Raw genomic sequence first — 14040 nt, forward strand, 5'->3', positions numbered from 1 at the left:
CCTTCTTGCAACTAACGAAGCTGGTTGTACTCCGTGCAAGTTATTTACACAACAAACCTGTCTTTGCCACGAGATACTTTGTGGTTTTCTTGCAACAGACTAACACAGAGCTACCCACTCTGGAAGATGCGCGAGGTTCGTCACACCAGTCAACAGCTTTAATCTTTTTTTACGAAGGCAAAGAAGGCGGTGCTGGAGCGCGAGCGAGGGGGGGGGGAGTGGGCGAGCAGAGCCAAACTGCCACACCGTCGGAGGCGAGGTCAGATGAGCGTGAGGGTCCCTGGAAAGTGAGCTACTGCCCACCGCAAGGGGGCGCCCCCTCCTCGCGGCCGGCTCCGTCAGCCACAGACGCGCGCAGACGCTCGGAAGCAGCAGTCGCTGTCCGCGCTCCGTGGTGCTGAACGCAAAGCCGCGCGGTGGTCCGAAGGAAGGGAGCGGATTCATTCGGCACTGCTGGGAGCTTTCGGAACTGTCCGCCTCCCGCCGGTGCTGAAGGCCGGCGGAATCCCGGACCATTCCTTCTGCAGCAGAGCCAGATCTCCCAGTGAGCAACGGGATCCCCAACAGGAGACGATGCTGATTTAGATCAAACCTGGTCGCTGAGCTTTGACAAGCCGGCCAAGCTCAAGTCCCCATCGTTACCCCATCTTTTCTTCTTTCCTTGATCCTAATTCTTCCTCCAGCAACTTCCTCCCCTCCTCAACACAGCTAGTCATGGCTTTCATGGTGAAGTCCATGGTTGGTGGGCAACTGAAGAACCTCACTGGCGGACTGGGAGGAGAAGAGAAAGGAGAAGGGGAGAAGTCCCCGGCTGAAGCCCAGGGGATGACGAAGGAAGAATACGAAGAGTACCAGAAGCAGCTGGTGGAAGAAAAGTAAGTATCGGGTGATGAAGGGTTCCTTTTTGTGTTTGTCCAGTTATACTGCAACCAAGAGCCTTGGCACAAGCGTTCATGGAGAAGAGCCCACTTCATGAGAGCCATGGCTATCCCTTTGGAGAATATCACATGACTCTTTCTGTATGTAACTTTTAGAAACCTTAGCCGTACGTGTCTTTTATGGTCTTAGTCTGTATGGTAGATTAGCAGGAGAGGAGATGGAGAAAGAAACTGCTTGATAACCCCCTTTAAGGAAATTCCTGAGCAAAATCAAGATCAGACCAGGGAAATGTGAGTGATTTGATTGCAGCTCATGACATATTATGCATTTCAATGTAGAGCCTGGCCAGAAGACTCAAGGCAAGCAAGTCTGAGATGAAGGGAATTCTGAACTTTGCCTCATCTCAGACTCATCCCACCACCAATCCTGTTGAGGTAAATGACTATTATTCCCAGGTCTAGAATCAGGGTCTCAGAATCAGGAGACGTCTGGGCTGCTGTGAGCAAGTTTGGTGAATCAACATCTGAAGAGCAATACAAGTGTGCGTCTAAGTCTAAGCTTCTTTACTGATCACACCAGTTTATATCTTTAAGGAAGGAGAGAAATAGGCTAAAGGGAATCTAGGAAGATCTTGCAAGTTCACAACATCCAGTACTACACACACAATAAAATTTATTTCCCAAGAAACTGCTTTTGTATTGTCCTGGGATTGTACCTTGAGCATCAAACAGTGGTGTACAAAAGAGGACATTTGAAAACCTCATGCTGGCTCCACTGGATTGATTCTAGCAGGATGTTAAAAAGTCCACTCCTACAATAAAAATAGGGCAATTTTAAAAATAAATTTAAAATAGCGCTAAGCAGTGTCTGTGCGAAAATAAATCCCTTGCTCTAAGCAGTTTTTATGCAAAGTTCAGACCCAAATCCTCCCCTTTTTAGATGTCGACATATGAATCTGGGCTACAGAAGGCGCCCCGTGGAAGCTTGATCTTTTCATTTAAGCCCAAACTGGGTTAAAGAGATCCTCTGCCTTAGTTCCTCCCAAATAAGTGGTGAAGGGAAAGAGGAAGTGAACCCAGGACTTTACATTTGTTGTGGAAGGCGGGGAATGTTAGTAATGCATTTTAATGAACCCCTAATCTTTTAATCCGCTTTTGCCTTCAAGAGATGGGATTGTTTTCTCAGGAAAAACTACATCTCACTATAGCTCCCTGCCTCCCCCCACCCCCGGAAGTCGGAGTTTAGATTATTCACCATTTCTGATTTTGAAAAGGGGGGAAGTATCTAAGGCTGCATTTACACACAATTTTTAAATGCTGTTTTGCTCCCGCAGCAACCGTTTGCTTCCTGTAGTAGTTTGCATGCATAATTTCACTGTGTTTCACCTGTCCCTCCCACCCGCAGTTTGCTTCCAAACCTTGTGCTGAGCAGTTTTCCCTGCTGTCCATTTAATGCATCAAGTGGCATTCCAGAAAATTCTGAAGTCCAAGAACTGATTGTGGCAGCCCCTGTAGTCACTCCACCCCTGGGGATTTTTTTTACAAACGCACAGGCAGCTGTATTGATTCATATATGCACATATGTCCTTACACCTTCCAAAGAGCAGCAGTGCAGAAATAGCAGTATACCCAGGTTGTTATAGTCTGCCAGCAGTCTCAGGATAAATTTGACTGGTAAACACAATGTGCTTTAATAAAATATTTCCAGCCAGTTCAAACATAACCTTTAGCATTTAATTATAAATTAAAAGAAATCTTCCAAAGATGTCTTGCCATTTAAATTGCTTGTGTCTAGTAGGAACTCCATGACGGAAAAGGAAAGAAGTATCCAGACTCCTCAATTACTTTCTTCATTCTCTTCCTTCTGCCTTGCTAATCTGCCACAAACAAATTTGAAAGCCTCAGTATCAACTCATTCACTTGCCAGAGCAAAACAAAAACCAAAACCATTAATTACCCTGCTGTACCATTGTCTACATCACTACAGTCCTCTTTGCAAAGAGGACAAAGCAGCCTACTTTTTAAAAGAAGAAAAGAAAAAGACACATTCTATGCTGCAATTTATGTTCTGGAGAACAGATCACATCAGCACCATCACTCAGGTGGCAATCCTACACACACTTGTCTGGGTGGAAGCCCCACTGAACTGTCAAGCACAGGTCTTCTGGAGAACTTAGATCTACTCCTGGATTTGCATAAAACGCCTAAATCATACTGAAGACCTACCACTGCAAGGCATATTAGGGGCACATTGATAGAAGCGTTATGTCATTAGTGATCCAGGAAAGTTACTCTTGAATTGTTTTATTTACTTATTTTTTAAAATTGCATACAGCTGTATCATAAAAATATATACCAGATGAGTTTACAATGATTAAAACATAAATCCATAAAAAGTTAGAAAAGTCATTCATGAGCAAATTCCTAGTTTGTTTTTTTAATTGGCTGGGCTGGCTCAGAGATCTGGTTGTTGAAAGACATTGGATATATTCAATTCTGATCATAATGTTTCCATAGAAATATATATCTATTTAAACCCTACTAATATGCAAAGTGAGCTCACAATCACAGAAATGATGAAACTGGTTGGAAATGGTCGTTTTTAGCTGAGGAACAAATGAGGTGTCAAAAAGAGCAATTCTTCTTTTCCTCCATACTTTGTTCATATAGTCCATTTGACTTAAGGCTTAGAACCTGTGGCCCACCAGATGTTGCTGGACTCCAACTGCCATCAACCCCAGACAGTGTGGACAATGGTTTGGGGATGATGAAAGTGATAACCAGGCAACATCTGGGGGGCCGCAATTTCCCCAGCCCAATACAACAAAGTCAGCTTCTGTTTTGCTCAGTATCATTTGATCTCCCCATCGTGAAGACCAATACTGTCTCCACTGACTCCCAGAAGCTGTACCAAAATCAGCCAGACGTACTAGATATTTCCAGAGCTGCAAATGAACTTAGCCAAAGCACCTGGAGAGAGGAGATGTATTCAGTCGCCCCACTGATTTTAGTGGAAGTAAAACTCTCCCGAGAACTGTGCTGCTGGGAGTCATGCACGAGACCTGCAAGGCACCTTTGCACACCTGGGCACCAGCTTGTTGTCAGGCACTCAGGAAGGGTGCACAAGGGGCTTTTGTCCAGGCCCCACCCTCATCTGCCCCACACCTGCCATCATAAACGACATCATATACGACATATACATCATATACGGCAGGTGTAGGGTAGGTGGGCATGGCTTGGTGGAAATGGCCTCACTGGCCAAATGGGGAAGCCTGCCTCAGAAGTTAACAAACAAGAGTTTACTTGTGGCCAATGTTAAGCTTCTCCATCCTTATCCAACTACACAACCCTTCTGTCCATGTTACTGTGGTCATAGAAGGGAGATAAGGAGGAGGTGAATGACTGTTTATGGCTATAAGTCATTATGGCCATATTATTTGTGCCAATGTCTTGCTTGTGGGTTTCGCATAAGCATCTGGTTGGCCACTGTGGAAGCAGAATTCTGGACATCATGGGCATTCGGTCTTATCCAGCCTCAGGGCTCTTATGTTCTTAGATATTATGGGCTAGCTTTGATTTATTTGGGGATGGTAATACCTGGGGTGAAAGAACTCTCACAGCTATCCTACACTCCAGTCATTTGGTTAAATGAGCACCCTGAGACCATATCCCAGGATTTATTAATATTAATTACTTGAATTAATTCCATACCACATAGTTTGTTATCCTCCATCGTGGTTTTTTAAAAAACGATAAAAATAGGGATTTTTCTCTCCACACCTCCAGTATGTCCAAGTATGGGCATCCCAGTGTGCATTAGCCATTGTAAGTGTAAAACCCTGTGGTGGTCAGTGTTCTGGATTGTATAATGTTGAGGCTGAGATTCAGTGTTGTGTGGATGGCGCTTAACAACTACGACTTACACAGGAACATGAAAAGAAGTCTTACACTGAATTATACCCTTAGTCCACCTGGCCCAATACTGCCCACAATGACCAGCAGTGGCTTACCAGAGTTCCAGGCAGCGAGTCTCCCTGTCCTACCTGGAGGTGCCACAAAGACCCAAACCTGGGATCTTTTGCATGCAAAGCAGGTGATCTGCCACTGAGCCCTTTCTGTTGGGGATGAATACATAAAATAATAGAATGAGTTGTTTTACATGCAAGGCTGTGTAAAAAAGAAAAATCTCTCTCTCTTTCTCTCTGTGATGTGCATGTTATCTGCAGCATTACTGAGGATGAGTGGAGAAAGGGCACTGGCAATTATTCCAAGTTAATTAGGCGAGATTAAACAGAGTGTGATCTTGTGGATGCACTCTGACTAGCATCATATTAGCTGTGTGAAATGCTGAGGTTTGAAGCAGAGATTAATGGCCTGTACCGGGAAACTTCTCAGGCTTCCTCTGCCCTAGTGACCAAAACATTTGCTCACCATGCCAAGTGGGGCACACACATTGCAGCTAATCAACAACATCTTCTCCCAATGTTGCTTGCAGAATGGAGCGGGATGCCCAGTTTGCACAGCGCAAAGCAGAACGAGCCACCCTGCGGACCCATTTTCGGGACAAATACAGACTTCCCAAGGTAAGCCACCAGGCCTTTGCTGCAGGAGGAGGATGAAGGGAACCTGGGCAGATTTCCACAGGGATATTGCTGGTTGTATTAGGTTGAGCAACAGCCAGATACCAGAGGAAGTGGAGGAAGAAATAACCAGAACCTTTGATGGCAGGGTGGGGAAACCATAACCGCTCGGATGGTGCTGATACTTCAACTTCCATTGCCTCCAGCCTTCTTGACCAATGGGCAAGGGTGATGGGGACTGGAGCCCAGCAATATCCTGAGGGTCACAGCTTCTTTGTTCTTTCCTGTAGGGCAGGGGTGGGGAGGTTGTGGCTCTCCAGATGTTGCTACAGCTCCCATTATCAATGACCATTGGCTCTACTATCCAGGACAGTCCAACAACATCTGGAGAACCACAGCTCTTCCCCACCCCTACTGTTGATGGAGACAGAGCATTAGGACTGAAGAGAAGGGTGGAAGTCAATATGTTGACCTTACGAGTCACGAGCCACCATACACAGAGTGGCCGGTGCTGATAAAATGCCAGAGACATCCTGCGCTTGGAAATGGCTAATGGGAGAATGTGGCGTTCTTTTTAAGTTCACTCCAAAATGAGGCTGGAACCAGTCAGCAGTTCCTTGTTGAGGATGCAGAGTAGATCAGCAGGTGAGTCCAGGCTCCATCCCTGACATCTTCCATTAAAAAGATCAAGGTCCAAGTGATGGGAAAGGCCCTTCTAAGCCTAAGACTTTTTAGAACTGCTGCCAGTCAGAATAGATGGATCTAGGTAAGATGGGCAAGGCACCTGGCCTGGTTTAAGGGCAGCTGTCCTATGTTTCTTCTTTGGCACAGAACTACATGAGCTGTCTGAATATGAAATGGAAGTTGACACATCTCTGGATCTAGGGTCAAGGTCTGGGCCACTCCAAATTGTGGGTGATAGTCAACTAAGTTTTACACAGAGTAGAACTATTGAAATGAATGAGCATGACTAAGGCAAACCTTCCATACCTTTGTCTCCAGCCCAAAGCTTATTTCCTGTGCAATGCATTTCAGATAAAACTTCTCTGGACTGACACTTCAGAGTAGTAGCAGCCCTTCTGGTCCCAGGGTGGGTTACGGCCTTGGCCCAGTAGACCTGAAGGTGTGTCTCCACCCCCATTGCTCAGCCTGAACACTGAGGTCCAGCTCCGAGGGCCTTCTGGCGGTTCCCTCACTGTGAGAAGTAAGGTTACAGGGAACCAGGCAGAGGGCCTTTTCAGTGGTGGTGCCCGCCCTGTGGAACACCCTGCCACCAGATGTCTATTTCCTTGACAACAACTATCTGATTTTTAGAAGACATCTGAAGGCAGCCCTGTTTAGGGAAGTTTTTAATGTTTGATCTTTTATTGTGTTTTTAATATCTTGTTGGAAGCCGCTCAGAGTGGCTGAGGAGGCCAGGCGGGTGGGGTATAAGTAATAAACTGTTGTTGTTGTTGCTGCAATTTAAAATTCAGAATTAAAAACAAATTACAGTCAGAGGAATAGGATAGATCCTGAAAACACACCTGTCCCAGACAGTGACCTTCTGAGGGCAGTGGAATTAGCAAGAAGGCCACCTCTGCCAGTCTTGACACTCAAGAAAGTCTGTTGAGAAGGAGGCAGCCTGAGTCATTTAGGGCTTTAAGCACTTGGCTGAGCATGGAAATAAACTTAAATAGGATCTGAGGTGGCCTGAAGCTGATTTGGGGATGTAGAGGTGTATAAACGCATTTAGACTTCTCCAGAAGCTATGTGTTGAGCAAGAAGGTGTTAGGAATCTGGGAACAATTTGGGCATGGTCTAAAGGTACCTGATACAACAAACTTGCTAAATCTAAGCTGGACTGCATCTGGTCAGCGTCCGGATGAGAGGCCTCTTGGGCATTCCAGGTCTTGAGTTCCCTGGCAGAAGTGTGCCAGGATAGAAATGTAATACATGAAATATAAATGATAATCATAATTATAGGAAATTCAGACTGTTGTAGTACATAATAAGATATTCTTATGGATAAGACACCTTAGGGGGAAAAAAGGTGTTCAATTCCTCGCCATTTGTATGCTTTTATTTCTGTACCATGAAATAGCTGAGTGACGCTGGACTTTAAATGCATCATTACCTGCCATCGAAACAGCTGGTTTACTGGCTAGGTTGGCTGCAAGACCAGACATAATCAGGTTAATCCAACAAAATTTTGTATCAGTTAAGTTCTATTGAAATCAGCGGGACTTAAAATAGGTGCAACTGAATTCCATCCCATTGCCTTCAGTGGGACTTTGTTAAACACCTGTTGGATTGTGTCCTAAGGCCAGGACGGGGGTGGAGGGCTTTGTGAAGCCCAAGGGCTGCATCCCTTTCTGGGCAATCTTCTGGGGGCCACATTCCAGTGGTGGGCAGGGCCAGAGGAAGAAGTAGGTGGAACAATGAATGTGAATTTTGCCACTGTATTAGTTTTTGCACACACTCATACATCCCTGTACAGATGGGTCCTTCATCCACTCATCCAGGGAACCAAAAGGCATCATCAGAGTTCAAAGACACATTCCAGTTAGGCAATACAGCAATGAAGGAGGGTGCAAAGCAGAACAAAGTACAGAGAGTTGCTGAGAGGGGGGTTTGGTCCGGGGGGGGGGGGTAGGGAAATCTCCAGAGCCAGACAGAGAATATTGGAAGGCTCCGTTATTATTATATTTAAATTGCATTTTTTATAAAACATTTCTTCATAGTATTAATGAGATATATGTTTCTTCTTCTTATTTTTCATACTTATTTCTGATCTTTGGAGTGTTAGAAATCTAATAGTGTGATGATACATATGACCTATATGCATATATTCTGCCAATCTACCATCATGGAGGCCTAGGTGTTCTGCAGACTCAGATCTGCCTAGTTCCAGATCTTAGATCCAGGAATGACATCATCCCAATTCTAGAGGTCTTGCTTGTAAAAATGCCTAGACAGCTGATCATTTCAGTTTAAGCTGGTTTAGTCCAGTTAGCTTCCATCAGGCTTAAAGCTGCAGGTTCATTTGGGGCCTCTCTCTGTGTGTGTGTGTTTTGCATGGTTGTGTATTTTTAAATATTTGAGCAACTTCAGAATAGAAAGAGAGCTGAAAAAAATATTTAAAGATGATGATGATGATGATGATACAGATTTTGTAGTAAAGCATGGAAATATTCATTCTGGAATCTTTCCATAAATGTTACAAGAGCTGCACTAATGTTGAGATTGTAATCTAATATTCTTGTTTTTCTAAACACCAGACAAAAGCGGAGCTCTATCAAGAGGGTTAGAGCACGCCCATCTCCAGCACTCTGAAAAAGTCCCACATGGTCAAGGGCTGCCTAGGTGTTGTTCACCTGATTTTTCACGGGTCTCTTACTAGCCTCTAGCCTCCTGGTTATCTTTGCTCTGTGAAAAACAGGCAAGGATAACTCTGATGCTCTCAGGTGGTCTTGGTCCAGGACCATCCAATTCAAGCTACGCAAAGATCTCGACAATAAAGGCATCTTATTTTAACACAATGTCCCTCTTACACCACTGAATTTTGGGTCCTCCCTCCCCACTAGCACCTGACGTCCCCATCTGTCCAAAACCTGCATCCTTCTTCTTGTTTATTTAGCTCTGGTTTTGCATGTCATAATTGTTTGTCGAAATGATCCTTCAAAGAAAAGGGCCACTTCTAGCGTACCAAATCATTCTGGTTTGCTGCATTGACATCTCAAGCAACTGGTGATGTGAGGAGCAGAGCAGAATGACAGCATTCTGGCCCTCAGACAAGTGTCATTTGCCAGTGCTGAAGGAGTGAATGTTAAAGCTAGAAAGAACTGTTTGGTTGTTCACTGAAATTTTAGCTTTTAAAAAGTAATTATTTGCTTTACAGCATAGCAATATTGGTTGCACAAAAATTGAGAACTGCATCTTTCTTTTTAAGTGCTATTGCTAAGTTTTCTAATTGCTCTCTGTGTTAACCATATGGTCTTCAATGAAGTAATCTAGCATACTGTTCAATATCTTTTATATCAATATCAAAATGCTCTTGACTGTCATTATAATTCTCTCTTTCTTTTTACAGATGAGAGGACACCAAATGATTCTGGTTTTCCCAATGAGTTTGTGGTTGAGAATTTATTGGTTATATTTTTTATCCCAACTCTCCTCCATGCACAGATCTTCTCCCCTCTCCATTTCATCATCACAACAGCCTTATGTGGTTGGCTAGAACAAGAGGTGGTGATTGGCCCAAGGCCATCTTCCTAGCTGAGTGGGAATTGAACTTGAGTTTCACTGATCTAACTCCAACCTAGCCACCAAACACACTGGCATCTGTTCAACCAACCAGCCAGCCACCCCCCCCCCTCTCTCTCTCTCACACACACACACTGCCTCCCTTCTATGTTTTGGTCCATGGCTGATTCCCACCACTAACCATAAATCGTCCAACACAATTGCCTAATGCCACTCTACTTCAATCTGTCCCAGACACCTCCAACACATCAGCATCTTGTTCCACTTCATCAAAGCCCGTTTTCATGCTCTTAACTTCCAGAGTGTGATCATCACATCCACTTATGTTCTGATGGAGTCAGTCAGGCATGAGAGATTAAAACAGGACTGAATGGAAACATCTTTTCTCCAACTCCAGCATCATTCAGATCTTCCCACTCTTGAGGCCACCTGTCATGGCCGCCAGCTCCAGGACGCAGCAGTTGCTTCCCCAACCCCAAGGGAGAATGGGGTCAATCTACCCTGTTCTTCCTTCCTACCCTCTGTGCTTCAACCTCTTGAGGGCACCAAGGCTTGCTGGGCTTTAAATACCTGCCAGCAAACCTGGCACTTCTCACCTTCTTGTCCTGCCTTTCCCATGTCTTCCTGTGTGGCGGTGAGCCAGGAGATACGTTCACACCCCCATTGCTACCTGCTGCTGGCTTTGCAGTTTCGTCCCACTGTCACCATAGCAACAGAAAACACAGTTGCTATTTCCCTCAGCAACTTGGCTTTGAGTGGCCATTGCATTGGACCTCCGGTGTGGCTGGGCTCGGGCCCTAGACCATTATGGACTATTATGACCCCTGAGCCTAATCTCTCCCTCTCTTCTCTAATCACCACCATCCCCTTTAGAATGAAACAGATGACAACCAGATCCAGCTGGTCGGGGGTGATGTGGAGCTCCCCAAAGAGCTGGCCAAGATGATTGAGCAGGACAACGAAGAGGAGGAGGAAAAGGACTCTGTTATCGGACAGCTGACCAGCATCCAGAACCTGGACCTGGATTCCCTGAAGGACAAGGCCCAGGCCACGCTGGACGACCTCAAGCAGTCCGCCGAGAAGTGTGCCGTCATGTGACCCAGCTGTTGCTCATCAGCAGAATAAACCCCTCCCCTTCCCAAGTTGTAAAGTGTGTCCCATTGTGGGGTGGGCTGTGGGCACAAAAGGGGAGTGCAAGGGTGCAGGTGGTTTATTAAAATATCCAACAGGCTCCTGTCAAGTTTGTCTTCCCCACCTAGGTGTGTGTGGGCTGGATACCCTTTTTCTAAACCACCGTCTCTTCCCTGTGAAAGATGTCTCAGTCCTTCCCGCCCCATAAGTGAATGTGAGGTGTGTCTGGAAGTCTCAGGTTCTAGAACAAGACTCTCCTCCTCCTCCTCCTCCCCACACAGCAGGGTGATGCCCAAGTGCTGCCTCTCCCCCCCCCCCCCCCCATCTTTCCCCAGGGCTGACACAAGCCCTTTCAGCAGAGCAGGAAGAGAGCCATTTGCCGTTTCAGGACTATGGGCCTGACTGTGGGCAAACTGCCCCCACAAAACCCTCTACCTTACATAGAAGAACCATTTTTTGGCCTTCGCTCAAGTTCAGATGAAGGAGATGTGAAGCAAGGGCTTGGCTGCAGGTGGATGTTTCCGTTCCTTTCGGCTTCAAGGAACAGAACTTGTCACCAATCAAAATGACGCCCTTGCCTCCTTTGTGTCTTCCAGGGACAAGGCATGGAGGGGTAGACCCTCCTTCCCATCCCTTCCTCCGACACGAAACCATAGCAATACGGATCAAACAATGACAATACTTTGCACTTAACGGCACCACAGATGCTTTACAAAGGAAAGCAGAGTTGTGCCCCCATTTTACAGGTGGGGAAAACTGAGGCCCAAGTGTAGCCCAGTTCTTTGCCCGGGCCATACAGTGTGACAAGGATGGAAGCTAAACTGGTTGGTGCTCAATCCACTGAAGGAAATGGCTGCCCTGTGAGTGTGACTTGTTTCAACTCCTTGTGTAGTGCTACGTTGTCGTGGGACCTCTCACCGTCCTTGCTTCCAACAAGACGAGAAGGGGGACATTCATCTCCGTGTCATGAATGTGGCAGTCAGTCTGTATGTTGTGCCGTGACCATGCAGTGCTCCTGTATGAGCCTCTACCTGCCGTGACACCCTCTTCCCATGGTACTGTTGAAAACTGGTGGAATAAATGACAAGAGTTCTCTATGCATTTCTTTGTCTTGCCGTTTTGTACGCAAAAGATTGGATGGCCTGCCATTGCTCCCCAATTCTGCATGCCACAGAGCCTAGGACTTGCTGATCAGAAGGTCGGCGGTTCGAATCCCTGTGACGGGGTGAGCTCCTGTTGCTCAGTCCCAGCTCCTGCCAACCTAGCAGTTCGAAAGCACATCAAAGTGCAAGTAGATAAATAGGTACCGCTCCAGCGGGAAGGTAAACGGCATCTCCGTGCGCTGCTCTGGTTCGCCAGAAGCGGCTTAGTCATGCTGGCCACATGACCCGGAAGTTGTCTGCAGACAAACGCCGGTTCCCTCGGCCCATAGAGCAAGATGAGCGCCGCAACCCTAGAGTCGGTCACGACTGGACTTAATGGTCAGGGGTCCCTTTACCTTTTAGAGCAAGCTGTACCCCCTCTCAATTCTTCATCCAGACAAGGAAGAGGCATGATCGGTGTTCAAGGACATATGTAGGCCTGGCAAAAAGGCAGGGACCCAGCCCAGCCAGCGAGTTGTGTGGCCTTGGAAGGGTCCCAAGAGCCAGACAGAGAGACCTCAAGGGCCACATTCCCCCCCCCCCCCCGATCCTGAGGTTCTCCATTTATGCTGCACCTGGTGCTGTTTTGTTCTCTTACAAGCCTAGACAGATGCAACCACTTCATCTACCAACTGATTCATGAAACACAAACACACAATGATTCACCAGCCTTGAAATGTGCCTAGCAAGCCTGTTGCTGTGGGTGGTGCTGAGTGCTTCACCAGCCAGATTGTTCCTTGACCACGTCAACAGAAAAGTGGCTCCAGCGCTTACAAGAGCACTCCTGGAAGCTCCTCGGGACTGATGAGGGCTGCCAAACTTCTGAAACTGCACAGGAAGTTCAGGTTGTTGTCAAAGGTCCCAGGCTGCTGCTGCTGCTGCTGCCAGAACTGCTTGTGCTACAAGAACCACAGGAAAAATGCCTGGCATCATTAGGAGTTCTTTGGCTGTACTAGTGGGCCCAATGAAGGGAAGTGGGGAGAACGGCAGAGGCAGACCAGGAGGCCCCTCAGGCCCTTTTTGGCCTGTGGACCAGAACTTCCCTGTGCCTGGTATGCACTGTGATCTGTTGTACAAACACTTTCTCACAAAGACACACCTTTGTCTCAGTCAAAACTGGTCCTATTAGCCTGGATCAAGTGCATATTTACTCTAAAGGAAGACACATTGCAGCTCTCCAGGGTCTCTGGCACGGAAAGCTCCTTCCTAACCCTGCTTTCTGCTTTCATGACTGGAGAGGCCCGGACCTGGACCTCTCCCATAAGGGAGAGCATGCTCCACCACTGGCAAAGCAGAGGCAGCTGCCTTATACCAAGTCAGACCGCTGGCCCATTTAGCTCAGGATGGTGCGCCCTGATTGCTGGTGGCTCTCTAGGTTTCCAGACTGGAGTCTTCCCAGCCCTCCCTGGAGACCTTCTGCAGGCAAAGCATGAGTTTCCCCACTGAACTATGACCCTTTGTGCTGGCCCCGGGGGGAAGGTTACCGTTGGCGTAGTCAAAGTCCGGTCCTGGGTCACTAGCCTGGAAACAGTTCACAAGGAGCGAGGCGAGGTCCGAAGCAGGAAGCTGGGCGGGGACAGGGACACTGGAAGGTCAGGTCTGGGTCCAGGCAAGAGCAGGTACTCAACGACGTTGCTCCCGCAACCTGGGACCGGGCTGACTGACCTTTATCTTCTCTGAGGCCAGGGGCGGTCCCGGTCCCCAGGAGCCCCGCCTCTCCTGGCCTTAAGGCGAGCACTCCTCCAGGGAGAAACCAGTTCCCTTCGCCTCTCTGCCCTGGGCCTCTGCAGTTCAGGAGAGGCTGAAGGGTTACTGGGCCCAGGGGGAGACTCACCTGTAGGCACTGAGTCCTCAACCACCTCTGGAGCCAGAGTGGATTCACCTGGTGCCTGCTCCTGAGGATCCGGCACAGGTGCAGGCACTTCAGAATCAAGGCCCTGCCCCAGTTCAGCCAGCCCTGGAGGCGGGGACTCCTGTGCAGGCTGGGATTCCTCCATTTCAGCCTCTCAATCGGATTCCCAGGCCATCACACCCTTCCTCTTAGAACAGGGAAGGGGAACCTGT

At 47.3% G+C, this 14040-nt stretch overlaps 1 protein-coding gene across 1 annotated transcript; it reads left to right on the forward strand.

Moving 5' to 3' along the window:
• Positions 1 to 220: 220 nt before the first annotated feature.
• On the forward strand, positions 221 to 11935 carry CPLX3 (complexin 3). Its single transcript, XM_083754705.1, has 3 exons — positions 221 to 875; positions 5374 to 5461; positions 10577 to 11935. Exons 1-3 carry the CDS (start codon positions 715 to 717, stop codon positions 10799 to 10801), a joined length of 474 nt encoding a protein of 157 aa, XP_083610831.1. The 5' UTR covers positions 221 to 714; the 3' UTR covers positions 10802 to 11935.
• The last annotated feature ends 2105 nt before the right edge of the window (positions 11936 to 14040 follow it).

The sequence above is a fragment of the Podarcis gaigeae genome, assembly GCF_964106915.1.
Source record: "Podarcis gaigeae genome assembly, chromosome: 9".
NCBI lineage: Eukaryota > Metazoa > Chordata > Lepidosauria > Squamata > Lacertidae > Podarcis > Podarcis gaigeae.

Excerpts from the sequence above, each read along its gene's own strand:
- CPLX3 (XM_083754705.1), top strand. The coding sequence starts at position 715 with ATGGCTTTCATGGTGAAGTCCATGGTTGGTGGGCAACTGAAGAACCTC. Across the intron at positions 876-5,373 it reads AAGCAGCTGGTGGAAGAAAA|AATGGAGCGGGATGCCCAGT; the intron begins GTAAGTATCGGG and ends TGTTGCTTGCAG. Across the intron at positions 5,462-10,576 it reads ACAAATACAGACTTCCCAAG|AATGAAACAGATGACAACCA; the intron begins GTAAGCCACCAG and ends CATCCCCTTTAG.